The sequence below is a fragment of the Nyctereutes procyonoides genome, unplaced genomic scaffold (assembly GCF_905146905.1).
Source record: "Nyctereutes procyonoides isolate TBG_1078 unplaced genomic scaffold, NYPRO_anot_genome, whole genome shotgun sequence".
NCBI lineage: Eukaryota > Metazoa > Chordata > Mammalia > Carnivora > Canidae > Nyctereutes > Nyctereutes procyonoides.
The window spans coordinates 25,844,400-25,865,936 of NW_026575132.1; the positions used below are offsets into that span (position 1 = coordinate 25,844,400).

General features: G+C 49.8%; 2 protein-coding genes across 3 annotated transcripts; one reads left to right on the forward strand and one right to left on the reverse strand.

Annotated features, from left to right (window-relative positions):
* The first annotated feature begins 10,816 nt into the window (after positions 1-10,816).
* On the forward strand, positions 10,817-13,649 carry ZFAND2B (zinc finger AN1-type containing 2B). 2 transcript variants are annotated; one of them, XM_055345375.1, is made up of 9 exons: positions 10,817-11,054; positions 11,292-11,386; positions 11,594-11,725; positions 11,857-12,008; positions 12,269-12,364; positions 12,440-12,500; positions 12,589-12,656; positions 12,973-13,045; positions 13,250-13,649. In XM_055345375.1, exons 1-9 carry the CDS (start codon positions 11,000-11,002, stop codon positions 13,292-13,294), a joined length of 777 nt encoding a protein of 258 aa, XP_055201350.1. In that variant the 5' UTR covers positions 10,817-10,999; the 3' UTR covers positions 13,295-13,649. The 2 variants fall into 2 exon arrangements, with proteins under 2 accessions (XP_055201350.1, XP_055201351.1); XM_055345376.1 differs by having other exon boundaries at positions 13,354-13,649.
* A 161-nt stretch (positions 13,650-13,810) lies between these two features.
* Positions 13,811-21,335, reverse strand: ABCB6 (ATP binding cassette subfamily B member 6 (Langereis blood group)). The gene is made up of 19 exons (XM_055345674.1): positions 20,487-21,335; positions 20,037-20,174; positions 19,599-19,785; positions 19,303-19,404; positions 18,951-19,134; positions 18,199-18,320; positions 17,565-17,674; positions 17,178-17,243; positions 16,871-16,996; positions 16,659-16,735; positions 16,506-16,569; positions 16,302-16,387; positions 16,025-16,082; positions 15,704-15,808; positions 15,158-15,332; positions 14,899-15,011; positions 14,566-14,660; positions 14,424-14,492; positions 13,811-14,242 (listed from the first exon to the last, which is right to left on the reverse strand). Exons 1-19 carry the CDS (start codon positions 21,033-21,035, stop codon positions 14,140-14,142), a joined length of 2,529 nt encoding a protein of 842 aa, XP_055201649.1. The 5' UTR covers positions 21,036-21,335; the 3' UTR covers positions 13,811-14,139.
* Positions 21,336-21,537: the final 202 nt, after the last annotated feature.

The following is a 21,537-nucleotide window of genomic DNA, read 5'->3' on the forward strand; positions in this document are numbered from 1 at the left end:
AAAGACCAGTGTATTAATGCATGGGAAGTGGATAATTTAGTAATAACTAATTATATGCATTTGCTAAGTTATATATATAAAATACACACACACACACACACACACACACGTCAGTCATAGATCTAAGTGCTTTACCCATATCCTTTTATGTGATCCTCACCACTGCACTTTGATGTAGGATTCCCCTGCCCCTGCCCGTTTTACAGATGATGAAATTAAGCCTGAGTGAGGTATTGGGCTTGCCCAAGGTTACACAGCTAGTTGTGGTTATGGCACTATTTTTCAGTATTCTGGTTTTCCCATATAGCCTCATATTTTAAATTACCAACATAGAATTTTAGTTGAGGTAAAAATCATTCTTTCAACATTAGAAAAAGAAATCTGAATTCTGAATCATTTATAAATGATGAAAAATTTGAACACAATGTTTTATTTGTTTAGAAAGTGTTGTTGCACCTCACGGACTTCAGGAGGAGAGACAATGTCAATGAACAAAACAAGCTTCTCTTTGACAAGAATAGTGGTACTAGTTCAAAGATATTTTAAACTAGTACAATTAGGAACAGGACAATATATATTTTTTAATATTTTATGTATTTATTCATGAGAGACACACAGAGAGAGGCAGAGGCTCAGGCAGAGGGAGAAGCAGGCTCCCTGTGGGGAGCCTGATGCAGGACTGGATCCTGGGATCCCAGGATCACCACCTGAACTGAAGGCAGACACTCAACCACTGAGCCACCCAGGCATCCCAGAAACAGGACAATATTAAAATTAATTTCAATTCTCTGCATCAGAATCTCAATCTATGAGATTGAAGAGATTGATACAAATCAGAAACTTTGTATTTGAAACAAAAACTAGAGCTGCCAGAAATCAAAGGAAAAACATCACATTTAACCCAAGAAACAAAAATATTGGCTAAAAAATATCTCCTGGTTACACTTGTGCTGAGCCCAGCACAATGTATAGACTTGTCAAATCACTATGCAGTACACTGGAAACTCATGTAACATTGTGTGTCAACTATTCCTTTAAAAAGTTAAAATCACACTTGACATAACACTGGGTGTTATGCTATATGTTGGCAAATTGAACTCCAATAAAAAAAATTTTCTTTTTCAAGTTAAAATCGGGCGGCCTGGGTGGCTTAGCGGTTTAGAGCCACTTTCAGCCCGGGGCCTGACTGTTGGGACTCCCTGCAGGGAGCCTGCTTCTCCCTCTGCCTGTGTCTCTGCCTCTCTATCTGTTTCTCGAATAAATAAATAAAATCTTTGAAAAAAAAAGTTAAAATCAAGAGATGAATTTATTTGAATAAGGAAGAGTCAGATAACTATATTTGAAGTTAGATTTATAACTTCATATCCTCACATTCTCTTAGAAGTATCGTACCAGAAAGGGCTTTTTCAGCAGCTCGGAAAATTTGCACAAAAAATACACTTAAGACTTAACAGTGACACCTTTATATATTTTCGTAAAGAGATTACTATTCTTAAAAAGAGCAAATAAGGGATCCCTGGGTGGCGCAGCGGTTTGGCGCCTGCCTTTGGCCCAGGGCGCGATCCTGGAGACCCGGGATTGAATCCCACGTCGAGCTCCCGGTGCATGGAGCCTGCTTCTCCCTCTGCCTGTGTCTCTACCTCTCTCTCTCTCTCTGTGTGTGACTATCATAAATAAATAAAAATTTAAAAAAAAAACTAAAATCTTAAAAAAAAGAGCAAATAATTTTATTTTCAATGATTTATGATCACATTTTAATTTGTACTAGTGTTTAGTGTGTACTTTAAAATAATTTTATTAATTTTATATCCTAGTAATTTATATTAAAATAATGTATATTTAATATTCATGCTTCTTAAACTTACATTTTTACATTTAGTTACGTGCAGATGTCTTTTTTTTTTCTTAAAGATTTTACTCATTTATTCATGAGAGACACAGAGAGAGACACACAGGCAGAGGGAGAAGCAGGCCCCATGCAGGGAGCCTGACTCGGGACTTGATTCGGGGTCTCCAGGATCACGCCCCGGGCTGAAGACGGTGCTAAACCACTGAGCCACCCGGGCTGCCCTGTATATGTCTTTCAATGGTATTCAGAAACTACTTTTTAAAATGATGAGCAGGGATCCTGGGTGGCCTAGTGGTTGAAGGTCTGCCTTCAGCTCAGGACGTGATCCTGGGGCCCTGTGATCAAGTCCTGCATCTAGCTCCCTGTACAGAGCCTGCTTCTCTCTCTGCCTATGTCCCTGCCTCTCTCTCTCTGTCTCTCATGGATAAATAAATAAAATCTTTTAAAAAAGAATTTTAAAAATGTTAAGCATTTTGCTGTAAAATAAATGATTGTTTTATGTAAAATAAATACTGAAATACCAGTGAAGTCATTTTGCTCTGATCTGTTAACTCCTAACAGCGAGTAATTATTGACACTGATTTGAGCTCACTCAGAATAGCTTCAATTTTACATTTCATCTAAACCAGGGTTTCTCAACTACTGACTAAATGTACTACTGACCTTCTTTGCCAGATAATTCTTTGTCGATGGTGATAGGGACTTTCTTGTTTATCGTAGAATGGATAACAGGATCCTTGGCCTCTGTCCCTTCGTTGCTAGTCGTAGCACCCTCCTTGATTCCCCTCCACCTACACAGATGTTCCCTAATGGCAAAATTGCCCCCTGTTGAGAACTATTGATCTAAATTATACCGCCCCTGGCTGTATAGAAAAAATACTACACTTGGAATCAAGGTGAGTTTGAATGCTATTTTACCAGTTGTGTATAAATGTTTATAAGCACACATTTCAAAATAATACAGAAGTTACCTGGCTATTTGGCCTCTGTCTCTGTCCATTTCCCCTCCTCTGATCTGATATTCCAACCACAGCACAAGTATCTGTAATCCCTCATTGTCATTAGTCACTCCTCTGCATTTGTGTCTCTCATTCGGGAACATGGTTCCCTACGTTTTCCTCCTGGCCAACTCTGACTCCTTCTTTAAAACAGAGATGTTCTTATCTTTGCTTTTCCATTTTTACATTTCTTTTTTGCTCTACTTTCTAAAAGATCTTCTCAATTTTAGATGGCAACCATTCTCCTGAATTTTTTTTTCTGTGATTATATTTTGTATTTCTAAGCACTTTGTTTTCCAAATATCCTTTGTTATAGTTTCTTCCTCTTGTGTGTTAGATGAAAAATCTGCTCTGTAAAGATATTGTATTAATCATTACTAATGTGTCCTATAACCATACATTACATATAATTATACATAATAAAAATATTATTATATACCAGTATCTGTGGATCTTTTCTCTTAGGCTGGTCAGGACCTGAGCCAAAGGCAGAGGCTCAACCGCTGAGCCAACCAGGCGTCCCCTGAAGCCAAGTCCAAAGAGCTTCTCCATCCTGGTTATCTCACTTGGTTATTTAAAGACCTTGCTGTGATAGGGTGTTTGATTACTGATCACCCATAAAGAGATTTGGGATTTACCACAAACAAAGCACCACTTAAGGCTCCTCTTTTCAGTTGTTAAGAAGGCTATAGAGTAGATTTCAAGGAGGCAATGTTGTGTAATGAAATAATATGGGACTTAAGCAATACAAAAATCTGGCTTCAGATCCCATTTTCATAAGCAAATAACTTATCTCAAACTCAGTTTTTTTACCTGCAAAATGGGAACACATAATATCTACTTCAAATGGGATTAAATTAACACCTCAGGAAGAGCAGGACAGGATGGTTAACGACAGTTTTCCTTTCCCTTTCCTTATGCCCTCTTTCTCTAAGAGTTGATTGAGGAGGACACAAACCACCGAACAGATACCATTAAGCTAATATTTGAGTAGAATTGGGCCTGAGACATCCTTGCTGACATCCTCACTTTGACCTTGTCTGCTTTAAACCTGCTGATGAGATAAGAGGTGTCCGGCCATGACCCCACCTGCCAAGCTGTAGAGGAGCTGATTTCTGCTACTCCAGAAAGGAGGCTGCTGCTCAGTTATTCGCAGCTGAAGCACAAAGCTGCTTATCAGGTCTGTGTAGGCTTTGTTGGGCTACAATAAAAGAGACTTTACTCAGTGCTCAATTGTTAACTGATCCCTTCTGATACAGCTTGGTCAAGGTGGAAATGTTATTGGATTTCTCTCCTTTATTCAGAAAGTGAAGAACCTACAACCAAACTCTGCACTAAGGAGTGGTGACTTTGATCTGTTCATCGCCCTTTTGAAGCCTTGGAAAGTTCCTGGGGTGTTGATCCCCACGAATAGCTTAGACTCTAACCCTTAGTTAGGAGAAGTCTTGCCTAAAAAGAGGGAGCTTCACTCTCTCTTACGGTCTCTGTGGTGTCTGAAGAAAGTCTTGTGATGGTTAAAACATTTTGGCTCATGCCCAAGAGAGAGCTCTGAAGACTTTATTTTCAGGGTTCTCTAAGCCTTGGGTTATCTGAGCAACCTTGGAGCAGGAGTGGGGAGAGACACAGTGTTTATCATTGTTTAGTCTGCTCCAAACAAGGTTCCAAAAACTGAAAGCCTACAATTCTAAAGCCACTGATGAATGCGGAGAGAAAAAAAAAAAATCTTGAAACCAAAGGATTATAGTTTAATATGAAGATGATTTAAAATCTGACAACTCTATATTAAAATAAAAGCACTTGGGGATCCCTGGGTGTCTCAGCGGTCTGGCGCCTGCCTTTGGCCCAGAGCGCAATCCTGGGGTCCCGGGATCAAGTACCGCATCGGGCTCCCGACATGGAGCCTGCTTCTCCCTCTGCCTGTGTCTCTGCCTCTCTCATTCTGTGTGTCTATCAAAAATAAATAAATAAATAAATAAATAAATAAATAAATAAATAAATAAATAAATAAATAAATCTTTTTAAAAAATAAAATAAAAGTGCTTATAGAGCCCTGGAAATTATTTAAAATTAAAAAGAAGTAAATAGAATATTAATGCACAGAGTGTAATGTTCGTATATCAAGAGTCTTATCAGAGCTGTGAGGGTAGGGTCTATAAGTTTGGTTTAGGGAGCTTAGAAATCATTCTACTGTTACCATCACAGCCAACACCGTATGTAGACAATACACCAGCAAAAAGTTCCAAATGAATGAATCAAATATTCATTTCTATTGATATGAGCTTCCATAACAGGCACATCACAAAGGAAGCTTTGGGTTACAAAATGCAGAAGATTTTGCTAATAATGACACTTTCTCTCTTATAACAAAAGATCAGATGTGGTCAGTGTAGTTAATTTATCAATGGTCCTGGGTCTTTTCCATCTCTCTTCTCTGCCATTTTCAGCATGTTGATGTTGTAGATGTCATCCTCCCTGCTTGGCTCCACTCATGGTCACTATGTGCAGCATGTCACAGGTATGTTTAGAACAGAAATAAATTCTCATCTAAATAGATAGTGTGTGCATATAAAGCCTTTATTTAAATCATGAGCCAGGGAACTGGTAAAGAATACAAAAACCTGGTGTTTTCAAGGAAGAAATCTACATATCAATAAATGAACAAAATACTAGGTTGGTTACAAACTGATTAACGTTCCACAGGGCAAAAAAATAATGCCTTTCGGGTTAGTTTCTTCAAGGCTATATGTGAAGAACAACTTATCAGTTTCCACAGGTCAATGCTACAAAACTGTAAACTGTGCTTTTACCATTAGTGGATTGTTAGCCAAATATGACAACAGTTATGTTTCCAAGAGCACCAGATGAAGGTCAAGTAGGATTATTAGAAAAACTCCAGCATTATCTTTTTTAGTATTCTATTTTTTAAAGAGAATGATCATAATTTTGTTTTTTTTTAAGTTAAGGATATAAAAAAATAAAAAATAAAAATAAAAAATAAAGTTAAGGATAAATTGGGACGCCTGGGTGGCTCAGTGGTTGAGCGTCTGCCTTTGGCCCAGGGCATGATCCTGGAGTCCCGGGATCGAGTCCCACATCAGGCTCCCTGCTTGGAGCCTGCTTCTCCCTCTGCCTCCGTCTCTGCCTCTCCCTGTCTGTGTCTCTCATGAATAAATAAATAAAATCTTTTAAAAAATAGTTAAAGATAAATTTATCTTTTAGATACAAATTATGCTATATGTTTTAACCAAGGGAAATGATGGCAGCTTAATTGGCTTAGACCAGCTGGGCTGTTCCCCCCCTGCCCCCCCAACCAAGGTTGAAAGCATTAATGGGATGGTGAGATGGAAATCAATATAGTGAATGGGTAACCAGATTTTTAAAAAATGAAATAGGGATCCTGGGTGGCTCAGCGGTTTAGCGCCTGCCTTCAGCCCAGGGTGTGATCCTGGAGTCCCAGGATCGAGTCCCACATCGGGCTCCCTGCATGGGGGCTGCTTCTCCCTCTGCCTGTGTCTCTGCCTCTCTCTCTCTCTCTCTGTATTTAATGAATAAATAAATAAAATCTTTAAAAATAAATAAATAAAAAATGAAATAGAATGGAACATCAGAATGTATCAAACATAATAAGGTCACGTATCAGTTTTGGCCTAAGTGTGTGTCAGGCTATAAAATATAGTTAGAAAATGGGTATAAAATGTGGGTAGTGGTTAAAAAGTTTGAAAAACACTGACTTAGGCCATTTGAGACTCATCCGGGGGGCTGAAAAGGGATCCCTATAAAACACAACTGTTTCGAGAAGAGTGATTAAAATCACGTTTTGTCCTCAAGGAGGGGGCTGGGGAAAAAATTATTGGATAGACAACCAACTGGAGACTGGTCAAGTGGTGCTCAATCCTGTCCTTCTCATCCTCCGATCACATGAGCTAAGAAGCCTTCTACAGTCTTGGCTGCTATGTGATGTTAAGTGACCCACCCCCTTGCTTCATCACCTCAAGCTTAAGATGGCCCACATATCATAAAATGTATCCTTTATTTCCCCTTGTGACACAAGTTTTCTCCCAAATATCTATGTTCCTTTACTGACATAATAATTGAAATCTGATCTGGGCACATGGCCATCCAGCTAAGAACTCCATTTCCCCAGCTGGGAATGAACATGATGGAGCTAGGTATGATCATGTGACTAAGTGTTGGTCTATCCAAAGCACATAGAAGTGATGCATGCAAATTCAGGGTCATACCCTTAAATCGCTGGGGGTGACCTCCTTTTCCTTTCCCTCATTCTGCTGCCTGGTCTCCTACCCATTTGGGACCACAGGGACAAAGGCAACAGTTTAGGTTGATGAAGCCACAAAATAGCAAGTGTCCAGGTCCTTGACATGTGCTTTCCTACCAGCCCTGTGTAATTTACAAGAAAGTAAACTTCTTTCTTCTTTATGCCACTGGTTTTGAGTCCCTGTTATGGCGGCATAGCTTGTATCCTATCTAATATCCTTTTCTTATATATGAGTAGTAGAAAATGGAACTTTGAAGGGCAGAGGCACATAGAGATGTGGCACATCTGTTTTTAAGGTGTGTGGACTTAAACCATACTCTCAGACAGTAACTGTTTGCCTTCATGTCTGGGCTCAAAAACCCAGCAGGCTGAGGATTAGATAGAAGTTCAGAGAAAAATAGTTCTTGCCCATGATGGATGCAGCTTAGATTAAATTGTATAATTTTTTTCAATATTTCATTTCTTAAAAGTAATCTCTACACCCAACATGGGGCTTGAATTCATGACCCCAAAATCAAGAGTCTCATGCTCTATCAACTGAGTCAGCCAGACACCCCATTTGAAAAATTTTTAAGTAAAAAAAAAAAAAAAAGTCAAATATTAGCCATTTCAGGGATTCCCGGGTGGCTCAGCGATTTAGTGCCGCCTTCATCCCAGGGCGTGATCCTGGAGACCCAGTATTGAGCCCCACATCGGGCTCCCTGCATGGAGCCTGTTTCTCCCTCTGCCTGTGTCTCTGCCTCTCTCTCTCTCTCTCTCTCTCTCTCATAAATAAATAAAAATAAAAAAAACAAATATTAGCCATTTCGTAAGTTTAAGTTTAACAGAATTAGTGCTAGATTTTACAGGTATGGAGTTCTGGAATTCACAAATGGCAACAACTCTTCTTTCTAAAAAGCCTAGGTCAAAAGCTAAACCCCCATGGCAGAGGACCCTAATGTATACACTGTATCAGGAGCCTCCACAATGTCATCAACCTGCCTTTGGGTTGTGATCAGAGATTCTGACAGCCTTGAGAAATACCCTGAATCTAGTGGGATGACTTATAACTATCTTAAAACAGACGAAGTGAGACGCCTGGGTGGCTCAGTGCTTGAGCGTCTGCTTTCGGCTCAGGACGTGATCCCAGGGTGCTGGGATTGAGTCCTACATCGGGCTCCTCGTGGGGAGCCTGCACCTCCCTCCGCCTGTGTCTCTGCCTCTCTCTCTCTCTGTGCCCCTCACGAATAAATAAAAATAAAAATAAAAAAACAGACAAAGTGAAGTCAGTGAGTAATGGCAGTTAGCTATAGTTTTGTTGAGGTGTTGACTTCGAGAGGAGGCAAAATAATTAGCTGATGATATGACTTAAACCCATATATGTGAGCTACAAGATCAACCTCTTTTTATGACGCTGTGTCCCACTGCAGAAAATAGAGAATTGCAGACAATAATCTCTTTTCCTTTCCCCCAGTCAGTATGACAGTATGGAAGTATGGCAGATGGCCATCCTGTAGGTTACATGTTACAGGCCCTATGGTTTTATGAACACTGGTTCTCCTAGCCTCGATTCCAAATTCTTGGAAGAGAAACTAATTGGCCTAGTATAGCCAAGTATAGCAGATGCTCCTGGGGCTCTGTGCCATGCTGTGGACAGTTCCTATAAGCCCTAATGGCTCCCACCTCAAAGCCCAGCCTAGCCATTTCTGCCTCAAGACAAAACCCCCATCACTCTCAGTCAGCTTGCACACATGCGCAGACTGGCTGTGCAAAGTGGGTGTGGGAGAGTTATCACCCCCAGCAGCAACGCCAACTTATGGCAGGAGTCAGCCCAGCCTTCTGACTTTTAGAAGATAATTCTGTAGGGCATTCTATATGGTTTTTCCTACGGTTCCCAATGGAATTGAGCTCTTATTACCACAGTGGTAATCGGCTCAATAACATTATTGGTTTTCCTTCTTTCCTTGCCTCTCTCTCTCTCTCTCTCTCTCTCTTACTTTGGCTAGGATTACCTCCCACATGAACTACCTGCACCCAAATCCTTGCCTCTCAGGCTATGCTTTTGGGGGAACACAAACCTAGCTAGCTACTCAGTATGTGTCAGATGATCACTCCCAGACCAATCATCTTTGCGAGGGCAGAAACAGGGCTGTCCCCAGACACCCCAGGGTGTGAGGGTGGGGCGAGGGAAGAAACTGTCAGAATTTCCCCGAAGGAATGGCCAAAAGTGCTCCATACACTAACCCACTGTTTGGCTGAACTTTTACATAGAGGTAAGTCAAAAAGTGTTTCCCGCGGGTACGGTTAGAATTTTCCTTTAAAAATATTTTTTTTTTCTGAGTACTTTATAATTGCTCTGGGAATAGAATAGCACTCCCTCCACCCATTTTATTCTTTCAGTGATATCTTGGAAAGTTACTGATTTTTAAATATCTGTCTCATACCTAAACCCTCTACCGAACTCTCACTAATTCTAAACATTGCCCCTACTGTGGTTCAGGCCACCATTATTTCTTGCCTGGATTACAGCAACAGCCTCCTACCTGGTCTCCCGTCTTCCAATTTCATGCTTCCCTGATCTGTTCTCCACTCTGAAGCCAGAGTGACCTTCCCAGAATACAAACCTGATCATCTCACTCCCCTGCGTAAAGCTATCTCTAGTCTCTTGTTATATTTATGTTGAAATCCTCACTACTGCTGTGCCCTCCACCATCTGAGCTAATTTGGCCCCTGCTAGCTCTCCAGCTTCACTTCCTGCAGACTTTTTATACCCCAAGATCCAGATGCCCAGAGCTTTTTAAAAGCTCATCTAAAGGACCTCGTTCCCTCTCCTATCTACAAGTCTTTGTCCTGCTGATTCTTCTACCTGGAATACCATCTCCCTCCCCTCTGTCCTGTCTCCCTTGGCCTTCACCTAGCCAACAGCCATTCATTCACCCTTCCAGGTTTTGACCGAAGAATACTTGTCCGCCCAGACTCGGGGCACCTGAGCCACATATACATATATACTGCCCTGCAAGTCACGGCTGCCTGCAGCATCCAGCTGCTTCATATGTTTATTAACAAGCCCCAGGGGCCCCTCCGCAGCTGCACTACTGAGTTCTCACCTGTGAGAACAGATGATGACATCCCGACACAACTTACTTCATTCTTAGGTCAAAGTAACTTTACGACTGAAACCTTTTGAAGTCCTATCGGACCCACACACACAAAACCACACACTGGTAGGCGCGGCGCCGGGTGCTGGGGACCCAGCACAAGGCGGAGGTGGTCCCCGGTTTCCCAGCACATTTATCTGCGCGCGTGTGAACAGCGGATCGCGGGAGGGTGAGCCGGGGGCTGGAGGGGCCGGGGAGGCGGGGGGGGCTGGAGGGGACGGGGGGGTGGAGGGGACGGGGGCGACACAGCACGTGCCTCTGCTTCGGGGCGGGGAGGCCCAGGGAGGTTTTACAGAAAGGGCCGCGGAGCTAAACCTGGAAAAGGACCGGCAGGAAATACGGGCGCGGTCAGCTCGCGGACGGGACGGCAGCCGCGGCGCCGAGCGGAGGGGCCGAGGGCCCGCTGTGCTTCAGACACCCTAAGGTGCCCGCCAGCGCCGGCGCCCGCGCCCTGGACCCCGCAGCCCCGCGCCGCCGCGCGCCCGCCCCGAGGCCCCGCCCCCCGCCCGCCCTGCGCGATGACGTCAGCACGCCCGCGCGCGCCGGCGGGGGGAGGAGTGGGTATCGCTGGACGGGAAGGGCTGAGGCTCCCGTAACCCCGGCTGGGCGGGGGAGGGGGGCGGGGCCGGAGCCCCCTGCGAGCGCGGGGTCGTGGTCCCGGCCCGGAGCGGGAGCCCCGGACACGCTCAGCACCGCTGCTTCCGCCAGCAGGCCCCGCCCGGCCCGGCCCGGCCCGGCGATGGAGTTTCCGGACCTCGGGGCGCACTGTTCCGAGCCGAGCTGTCAGCGCCTGGGTGAGGGGCGGAGCGCGCGGGGCCGGGGCGGGGCCAGGGGGGCTGGGGGCGGCAGGAGCTCGGGGGCCGGGAACGCGGGCGGAGGCGCTGGGGGCGGTGGCCGCGGGGGCGTGGCTAAGGCGCGCGGGGCCTCGGACCCGGTACAGTTTGTTGCAAACCGGGCGGCGTTTTCCCTTCCTCTGAGCGGGCACGATGTCGAGGTCCCGCTGGACCTGCAACCCGACCCGCTCCCTGCAGATTTTCTGCCGCTCAAGTGCGACGCCTGCTCCGGCATCTTCTGCGCAGACCATGTGGCCTACGCCCAGCATCACTGTGGATCCGCGTACCAAAAGGTGAGGGGGCGGGTGGAGGTGCTTGCGGCCACTCTGGAGTCCCTCGGCCTCCCATTTCCTCTCCTTTGTGTTTCTGAGGCTCGGTGCTGGGAGCACTGTTTCCTGGTGCGTTTGTAGGGGGCACATCCGGGTTCTTTCAGGGAGGAGCCTGGAAGGATTTCAGGGCTGGGAGCGGGCCACAGCCTGACCCCTGCTCCTTAACCCTAGGACATCCAGGTACCTGTATGCCCGCTCTGTAATGTGCCTGTGCCTGTGGCCAGAGGGGAGCCCCCTGACCGAGCTGTCGGGGAGCACATTGACCGAGACTGCCGCTCAGATCCAGCCCAGCAAAAACGTAAGGTAAGCACTGGAGGGGTTAGCCATGACCCAGCCTGGGCCACGGATGCTTGCAAGCCCCAACAGCTGTTACCATGGCGTTGGAGATGCGGGCCCAGGTCTCAGCAGAGAGAAACCTTCCCTCTCCGCTTCAGATCTTCACCAATAAGTGTGAACGCGCTGGCTGCCGGCAGCGAGAAATGATGAAACTGACCTGTGAGCGCTGCGGCCGGAACTTCTGCATCAAGCACCGGCACCCACTGGACCATGATTGTTCTGGGCAGAGTCACCCAACCAGCCGGGCAGGGTAATTGCAACCAAGTCCAGTACTTGCCTTTCGGATCACCCCATCCTTTTGGAACTGACTCAGCATCTATCTATCATTACCAGTTGGGGAGCTTCAAACCTGTTGCCTTTGGCCAGAGGAGTCTTTTAGCTTCCTATTCAAGTGCCTATTTTTCCAGACTGTTTGGAGGAACTTCCCTCCTGACTTCCTGGGTAAGGCCTGGGAGGAGCATGCAAGCTGGCTGTTCTTGGAGGCATGCCAAGAGTGTCTCTTCCCTACAGACTTGCTGCCATCTCCAGAGCACAAGGTCTAGCTTCTTCTGCGAGCACCGTCCCCAGTCCAAGTCGGACGTTGCCTTCGTCTACCTCTCCCAGCAGGTAGGCCTGCCTGTTTCTTCTCTCCCTCTTTTCCCTTCGCGTCTCTGACCTGAGTCTCTTGAATGTCTGCCGTAGAGCAACCACCCAGTCTCCATCCCGGACAGCCCCTCCAGTGATTGCCCTGCAGAATGGCTTGGTGAGTTGGGCGGAGGCTGGGCAGACAGAAGCAAACCCACGTGGAGAATAAAGTGCAAGGCGACTGGTCTTCTTTCTCTTTTTCGCAGAGTGAGGATGAGGCTCTGCAACGAGCCCTGGAACTGTCACTGGCAGAGACCAAACCCCAGGTCCCAAGGTACCTACCGGAGTGAAGGATGGTGGGAGGTGGGCAGTGGTTCAGTTTAGAAGGAGGGCCGTGGGACCACTCCAACCCCGTGTAGGATAATAATTAGGAACCCGGGCTCAAAAGTAAACTGATTAACTCTATGACCTTTGACAAGTTCTTTAACCCTTGAGGGTTTTCTATAAAATGGGACTGTGCTACTACCTACCCAATAGGGCTGTGTGAAGACTCAGAGAATACTCACATGCTCAGCACCAGGAGGATGCCTAACAGATCAGAGGCTCATGTTTTAGATATTGTTGTCCTCCAACTTGCGCCTCCCTCTCAGTTCTCAGGAGGAAGAGGACTTAGCATTAGCACAGGCGCTGTCAGCCAGCGAGGCAGAGTACCAGCAGCAGCAGGTATGAGGACTGGGGGAGCTGAAGTCCTGCCCTGGGAGGAGGAAGCCCGGGGGCTTTCTTCACGTGGTAGAGAGTTTTGGAATGGTGGTCATCTTCTCGTTTTTGTCGTGACTCCAGCCCACGCGGAGCTCTGAAGTGAGGACCGGCTCTCATTTCCTTGACATCGTGCCCTGTCTTCCCTTCCTTCCCCTTTCCTTGCTCCAGGCCCAAAGCCGCAGCTTGAAGCCGTCCAACTGCAGCCTGTGCTAGGGCCCTGGGCTTGGGGAGGGAGGCTCAACTGAGGAGGACTGTGGCCCCCACACCTCTAGGGTACACAGGGAGAGGAGGCTGGGAGCAGCCAGGAGTGAAGACGAGCAGGCCACCTCCAGGGAGCAGCAGGAGCAGCAGCTTGTGGAGCGGAGCTTACAGACGGCCCTGCTGGCCTGCCAGCTGCGTGGGAGAGAGCAGTTACAACCGTCGGTGGTTGGGCCCCAGGAAAGTGCTGGCCAGGCCCCGCGCAGGGCAGCCCCCTGCATCGTGTCATCCCCCTTTACGCTGGGGCTGCCCCCATCTCTAGGGGCAAGGGGGTCCTGGAAGGAATAAAGGATCTTGGCAGTCAACAAGACCTCCGAGTGTGTTTCTTTCTCCTGTCAGACTGAAAGCAGAAGAGCTCCCCTGACCTAAGGGTAGGGGACCCCCGCAATACCCCACACCAGGCACAAGGATCCGAGCACAATCCACACTTTTTTTTTTTTTTTTTAAATTTTTATTTATTTATGATAGTCACACAGAGAGAGAGAGAGGGAGAGAGGCAGAGACACAGGGTGAGGGAGAAGCAGGCTCCATGCACCAGGAGCCCGATGTGGGACTCGATCCTGGGTCTCCAGGATCGCGCCCTGGGCCAAAGGCAGGCGCTAAACCGCTGCGCCACCCAGGGATCCCCACACTTTTTTTTATTTCCCCCAAAAAGTGCCTCTCTGGAAGGTTCTTTTCCCTCCTATAGCTAGCACCATACCCCAACACTGGCTTGAAATATACCAGGAAAAGGGCTACATCTTCTTCCCCACTGAATTATCCCTTGGGAGGGACGTGGCCACAGCCTTGGTCACCATGTCTCAGTCCAGGGGTTTGGTGTCTTCAGAGACTTCTTCCTGTCCCCGCTGCTGCAGCTGCCACATGTCAGCATACATGCCACCTCGGGACAACAGAGCCTCGTGCCTGGGGCAAGGAGGAAAGTATGAGTCCTGACTCCCCAGTTCACCCCAAGAGTGCTCACCGCCAGCCCACAGAGGTGAGAGGGATCCTCAAGGGAAAGCCCTTTCAGAAACCCCTGGGATTTCCTTTTCCTCACGCCCCCAATTCGGAGGCCCTGCCGTGTTCATCCAGCTGTGTTCCTTACCGTCCTCTCTCCACGATCCAGCCGTCCTTAAAGACAAGGATCTGGTCAGCATCAACCACGGTTGAGAGCCTGAGAGATCAGAGCTGAGTTACGCACCACACAACACAAGCGGGCCCCCGCTGCCCACAGCCCGGTCCTGTACCTGTGGGCTACTACGATGGTGGTGCGGTTGGCACAGACTTTGGCCAGAGAAGCCTGGATGGCCCTCTCGTTAGACGTGTCCAGCGCTGATGTTGCCTACAGAGAGGATCTGGGTAAACCTGCCCCCGCCACCCAAAATCCAAGTAGAAGGAGGATACAAGCTACTAGCTGAGACCTCAGGAATCAAAAGAACCTTCTCTGTATTTGAGAACCCTAAGGTGTTTTTATGAAGCAGGGACTCACAGTATCTCTCCGCAATGGAAAGCCATCCAGCAGGAATGGCCCGGGCATGGGCAAGGGAGGAGGAGGGGAGGAGGCTGCCCAGGGACCTCACCTCATCCAGCAGAATGATGTCTGGAGCCTTGAGAATGGTGCGAGCAATGGCGACACGCTGCTTCTCCCCACCACTCAACTTCAGTCCCCGCTCGCCCACCTGCGTCTCATAACCTGTGAATATTGCCCACCTCTCTCAAGTCACACGTAATACATGGGGTTTCCATGACCACATGAGCAGGAATGGATGGAACAGAGCTCGGAGGGAACAATGGGACTAAACCAGGCAGAGGAGGGACTCTCTCTCCCGGGAGGCTCACCTTCAGGGAAACTCATAATGGCCTCATGGATGCCTGCAGCCTGAGCAGCAGCCATCACCTCCTCGTCCCCGGCTGTAATGCAGCCGTAGCGGATATTGTTGGCGATGGTGTCATTGAAGAGGACGGTGTCTTGGGGCACGACTCCAATGTGAGACCGGAGGGAGATCTGGGTCACCTGGGGCCAGAAGACCATATGCTCAGGCTGTGAGACTGCCCCACCCCCACCCCCCAGGCCTGGGAGGTAGGATGAGCTGGAGGGAGAAGCACAAGGGATGAGTACAGGAACCCTGTCACCACCATCCCAAATCCTAGCTGTTGAGGGCAAATCACTCGACCTCCCTAAGTCTTTTTCCCCATCTATAAAGAGAAGAGATACTTTTTATTTTACTTGGGTACGTTACATGGTGCCAGGAAGGCTAAGGTCTCCTGTTGCAGCTTTTTGCGGGGGTGACATCCCCTCTCCCTGGAGAGTAGCCAGCACTTCACAAACTGCCATTCTTTCACACACGGGCCCCTAAATTACAATCTTCTCCCAAGCAACCGCACCTGGGAGATGTCCTGCCCATCTATCCGGATGCAGCCAGAGCTGATGTCATAGAAGCGAAACAGCAGGCGCAATACTGTGCTCTTCCCCGCTCCAGATGGGCCCACCTGTTGCATTGGAAACAAAAGGAGAACACTTTCAGGCCTGCTGGCTTTTAAGGCTTGCTCTCCAAAAAGCCACCAACGTCCAAGGAGGCTGCTACATTCAATCCTGTGGCCTGTTGTGATGGGATTCTGACTCCACAGCCTCAGTCACAAACTTCCATGAATACTGGGCTAGGGAAACTCAAGGAGTCGGGGCCGAGTGCCTGGGTCTTCTCTCACCAGGGCCACTGTCTGTCCAGGCATGACGGTGAAGGACACATCCTGCAGGGTTTCCCGCCTGGAAGGAAGGGTGAGCACGGTCAGCAGGCTTGCTGCGCTCCCAGTGACTCCTTCTATCGGGAGAGCTGCTACTGGGCCCTGCTCCTCCCCTGCTCAGGCTCTCTTCCTAGGCAGTGGTGGGTGGAAAGGCAGGGATGGGGTGTGGGGATACATACTTATCCATGTATATGTGGATGATGCAAAAGGGCGCTGTGAGGTGGCAAAAGCGGGGCCTTACCCATTCGCATAGCTGAAGTGCACGTTCTCAAACTCAATCTGGCCCCTCTGGAAGCGCAGGGGCCCTGCTCCAGGGAGGTCCTTCACCTAGGAGAGTACCACCCATGGGTGCTGCCATCATAGGTCTGGGGTTCTCCAGACACCAGGAGCAACCTCACAGACTGCCGCTTCCCACCTTGCCCCCAACTCCCCTCACTTCACTTACTTCTGGCTTCTCTTTCAGCAGGTCAAACATGTTCTCCATGTCGATGAAGTTTGTCTGGATCATCCTGCAAGAACAGTGCTGGCTGGGGCTCATCTGAGGAGCTGGGGAAATAACCGTGCATCCCGGACAGGTGAGGGGCAGAGATCAGGTTACCTGTAGTAGGTGCCAAACCAGTTGAGGGGCATGTACAGCTGGATGATGTAGGTGCCAAACAGCACGAAGTCCCCGACCTGTGGAAATCCAACGAGGAGTACGGACTCACCAGCCACCAACAGGCTGTCCCCCTGCCCACTTCCCACCCAGACACCTGGGGGCCTGGATGTAGGCCTCGGGCCCCTCTTCCGTCCCCAGCACCATTTCTTCACCTGTAGCTTCTGCTCGCTGACAAAGTATGCACAAAGCAGGGAGCCAGCAAGGAGCCCAAGTCCAATCACCAGGTTCTGGGTCTGATTTAGTAAAACCAGTGAAGCACTTGACTTCCACTCCAAATCCTGGGGCAATAATAATATGGGGGTGTGAGTGGAATGTCATGTATACAGTCTCACCAAATCCAAACCTGGGCCCAGGTATCTTCAACCTTGATTTTTCAGCCCAAACCATACTCCTCTTGGCCCTGGCAATTCCACAAGGCTAGGCCACTGCTCTCAACAGGCGTCAAACCAGCATCCTCACCTGATATTTGGTGATGGCCTCTCGATAGCGGTTCACTTCGTAACCTTCCGCGTTGTAATACTTCACCTGACCAAGTCAAATCACCGGTGTTAAGACACGGCTGCAGCATGAATGCCTGCATCATTTCCTCCAGCCTTCCCAATGCCTCCTTCCTCATCGCATTTTTATCTATTTTTTTTTAAGTCTTATTTTTATTTACGTCGTCTCTACACCCAACCTGGGGCTTGAGCTCACAATCCTGAGATCAGGAGTTGCACACTCTTCCAACTGAGCCAGCCAGGTGCCCTGCCTTCCTCATTTTAACAGCACCCCGACCCCCAGCTTCCTGGCGGCCCCACTGCTCCACATCCCTGTGTCTCACACTACTGCCACCAAGGCCTTCACTACCGTCTCGAAGTTTAGCAAAGAGTCCACAGCTCGTGCCCGGGTAGCATTTTCCTGTGTGTTCATAGCACGTCGAAACTTCGTTCTCCATTCAGTGACCACAATGGTCATGACTACAAAGTAATAGGTTGGGGAAGAAGGAGAAGAAAGGATCAAGACATCACTCCCAACACCGGAGACCACAGGGGGAGGTCTGCTACCTACCACATACACATGAACCCTGAGCTACAGACCAGGGACCTAGATCCCAAAGGGAAAGAGCCCTAAGCTCCCTGAGGGAAGGGGCTGTGCCCAAGATATCTTTGCAGCCTGCACCAAGCCCTGTGTGTGAAAATGCTGTTGGCGACCAAACGAAGGCGAGCTGCATCTGGTTACAGAAAATGAGGTTTCTCTTTGATGTGCACCCCACAGCAGGCCCCCAATGTGACCAGGATGCACTTCCCTGGCCCTCTATCCGGGTTCAGCTAAGGCTTCCCTGGCAGAGGAGGAGGCCAAGCCATCATGTTGGGGAGCAGCAGGAGCTTATTCAAGTGCACCAATGGACAGCCTCTCCTAGCTGGGCCACTGAGTAGGGGGCTCATGCCCAAGGCAGTCCCTACCATAATTCAGGGAGACACTCCCACCAAGCAGCACTCACTGAGGTAAAGACTCATGCACAGGAACACAATGAGGCCAAACCAGGCATTGAAGAACATGCTGAAGTAGATGATGCCAATGGTAATGTCAGCCAGTGTGGGGATGATGTTGAACACCAGGTAGCTAGGAATGCAAGTCAAGCAACAAAGGACAGTTTAGGGGCTTGGAGCCAGAACTCTGCCCCCAAGAGTCTCATGTGTATTTTGTTTTTCAGGGACGAGAGACTAGAATCAAGCTAAATGCCCCATCAAGAGGTGGATGGCCAAATAAATTGTAGCATGCCCCAAGTACAGAATGCTCTGGGCCAATTATAATGAAGGAGGAGGATCTTCACAGAGGATAAAGAATAGATCTCCATAATATTTTGTTAATAAGGCACTTCCGGAACAATATCTATGCCATGATCTCATGTGTTTTAGGAAAACCCTGCCCAATAACATATTAGGGCTGTGAGTCTGCACACATATGTATGTCAAAACGTCAAGAGCAGAACTCAACATTCTAGATGGAGTGGGAACCTCTGGAGAAAGGAGTCGAATTTATGAGGTACTTCTTCCATTTTATTCGTCTTATTATGAAAGCATGTAATGTTAATCTAAAAAAAAAAGGATTAAAAAAATAAAATAAAATAAAATAAAGGATTAGAAAAAAGAATGGAGAGGTAGCTGAAGCAGTGTGCTGTCTCCTGCCAGCCCCTTCATTCTTGCTTCTCCAACTCCACCCTCCCACACTCCATTTCCACTGGCCTGGCACCTGAGCAGCCCTGTGACACTGGATGTGCCCCGGTCCACGATCCGCAGCACCTCCCCTGTGCGGCGCCCCAGGTGCCAGCGCAGAGAGAGCTCGTGCAGGTGGGAGAAGAGGCGCAGCTCCACCTGCCGTGATGTGAACTGCTGTACCCGGATCCATAGGAACGTGCGCAGGTTGCTCACAAAGCCTAGGGGAAGCCAGGGTGGACCTCAGTAGAATTTAGGGGCCAGATGACATCAGCCCAGTACCAAGACATGAAAGGTCTGAGATCAGCAAGGGGCCAGGGGAGGGATGCTTGGGGGGAAGTGGGGGAGAGCCCAACGCCAACCAGGGTGACAGCAGAGTCCTATCATACCTGTACTGCCAGTGCCACCCCCCTGGAGGAACTTGAGGGCAACATAGGTGGTAACAATCCAGGCCAGAGAGTTCCAAGGTGCCTTCTCGGTCAGTGAGTTCACTACAGAGAAAATAAGTCAGAGCCCACTTTTGGCCCCAGGGATTCTTCAGGAGAAACTACTCCAGGCACCAGCCACAGCCCCTTTCTAATCATCCAGTTCCTAATGCTGTCCCACCTCCCTTAAGTTAGGGTCCCTACTCCTCATCCAGCCAATGAAGGACCACAGAGCTGAGCTGGCACCCCTTCTCCCTCACCTATGTTCCTATAGAATATGGGGACCAACACATTCAGTCCCCGTTCCAACCCCATGAGCCCCAGGCAGATGAGCACGACAAGCTGCAGAACTGGACTCCCTCGAGGCCACAGGTAGCCACTCAGCAGGCGGAGCTTCCTGCCAAGGTCTCGCCAGGTAGATCTTGGGGGTGCCTCTGTTGTCTGAACCTAGGATGGTGCAACACAGAGGAGGGGAGCTCAGAAATAGAACAGAAGTGTCCTAGTCGAACTCCTAGGGGAAAACGTATGGGATTACAGCTCCCAGTTATCTCAGACTCACAAATGATCCCCTGATGAGGTCAGAAAGGCTTACAGGGCACAAACTGAGATTTGGGAAAGAAGTACTACGGTGAGAAAATGTGAATGAAGACAGGCAATGAAATTCAGACAGACCCTGTGGTTCAGAAGTTCAGGTATACCTCGCTCCTCTCTACATCTTGATCCTCTTCGTTAACCTTCAGGGCATAGGACTGGGGACGAAGTCCAGGGGCCCAGAGTCCCAGGATAAAAAGCCCTCCAGAAATCACATATCGCAGCACCCAGAGGCTAAACTGAACCTAGGATAAAACGTGTAGGGAGAGCATCAAAGAAGGCCAAAATGCCATTGTTACCACTTACAACAGGGCTGGGGGCTGGGGTAGGGCACACACCCAGGTCAGGGCCCCAGCATCAAGAAGGCTTTGAAAAAGTTTAGAGTGACTCAGCACAGACACACCCCACCAGCTGGCTATCAGCAACCAGGCCAGGCAGGCCTCTCCCTTCACCTCCTTAAAGGCATCCCAAAGTATGGAGCCAGTGTGGCCAGACACACCATCCTTCTTCCCAGCCCTTGCCCCTCATGACTCTCCTGTCCCCAGGAGGTCCCTTACCTGCTGGCCCAAGTCTGCCCTTGCCCACCACCACTGTGGGCTGTTCCAAGACACGAGGGCCAAGTTCTCAGCTGTAAACGCCGCAGTCCAGAGGAGCAGGAGACCCGCGCTGTGCCTGAACTCGATCCAGATGCCCATTGCTAGTTTCTGCCAGGCCTGGTTATGCTCCACCACGAGCAGCCCCAGGCCACAGGCGCTGGCCAGAGTCCCCAGGATGGAAGCCAGCAGTAGGTAGCCTGGCAGCGGGGCGCCCCCGGCAGTGCCCACCCGGCCGACCAGGCTGGCCAGGGGCAGCGCCACCTGAAGCGTGGCCAGAAGTAACTGCAGCACGTAGGGAGCGACAAGAGGGCCGGTGGTCCAAGAGCGCTCGCGGGCGCCAGTGGGCCGCTCGCGACGCTTGCAGGGAAGGGCCAGCACCAAGGCCAGAGCCCCCAGGCCCATCAGTATGGAGGGCACGAGCGTGAAGAAGAAGCAGGGGCTCAGGCCACCCTTCACCCAGGCCGGCCCCGCGGGCCCCTCGGCCTCGCAGTAGTTGCCCACAGTCACCATGGCGATGCGTGGCCGCCGGCCGGGGCTGCGGGCACCGCGGGGGCTGCGGGGGCGGAAACTCGGACCCGCGGCTCGGGGCGGGGCGCGGAGGCCGCGGGGTCTCGGGTCATGGACCCGAGGGGCGCCGAGCCGCGGGGGCCTCGCGCAGGGGCACACGTGGGCCCGCCCACGCGCCCCGCTCCGCGCACGCGCCGCCGCCGCCTCCGCGCACTCACGCAGGGCACGCACGCCCTCCTCGCGCGTCTGTCCGCCCCGCGCTCGCCGCCCGGGACCCTCCGGCCGCGTCCGGGCCCGAGGAATGTGGAGCGTGCGGCCGGCGCGGCGCCGGCGCGGCAGCCCCGCCCACAGGGCGGCCCCAGCCCCTACCGGGGGCCCCCATTGGCCAGCCTCGCCGAGGGGGCGGGGCGCGGGGAGAGCGTGCACGCGGAAAAGGCAAAATACAGGGGCGGGGCCGGCCCGGTCACGTGCTCAGAGCGCGAAATCTGACCGCACGTCCGACCCG

Excerpts from the sequence above, each read along its gene's own strand:
- ZFAND2B (XM_055345375.1), top strand. The coding sequence starts at position 11,000 with ATGGAGTTTCCGGACCTCGGGGCGCACTGTTCCGAGCCGAGCTGTCAG. Across the intron at positions 12,009-12,268 it reads CACCCAACCAGCCGGGCAGG|ACTTGCTGCCATCTCCAGAG; the intron begins GTAATTGCAACC and ends TCTTCCCTACAG. Across the intron at positions 12,365-12,439 it reads TCGTCTACCTCTCCCAGCAG|AGCAACCACCCAGTCTCCAT; the intron begins GTAGGCCTGCCT and ends TGTCTGCCGTAG.
- ABCB6 (XM_055345674.1), bottom strand. The coding sequence starts at position 21,035 with ATGGTGACTGTGGGCAACTACTGCGAGGCCGAGGGGCCCGCGGGGCCG. Across the intron at positions 19,405-19,598 it reads CATATTCTATAGGAACATAG|TGAACTCACTGACCGAGAAG; the intron begins GTGAGGGAGAAG and ends TTTTCTCTGTAG. Across the intron at positions 14,493-14,565 it reads ACCATCGTAGTAGCCCACAG|GCTCTCAACCGTGGTTGATG; the intron begins GTACAGGACCGG and ends CTGATCTCTCAG.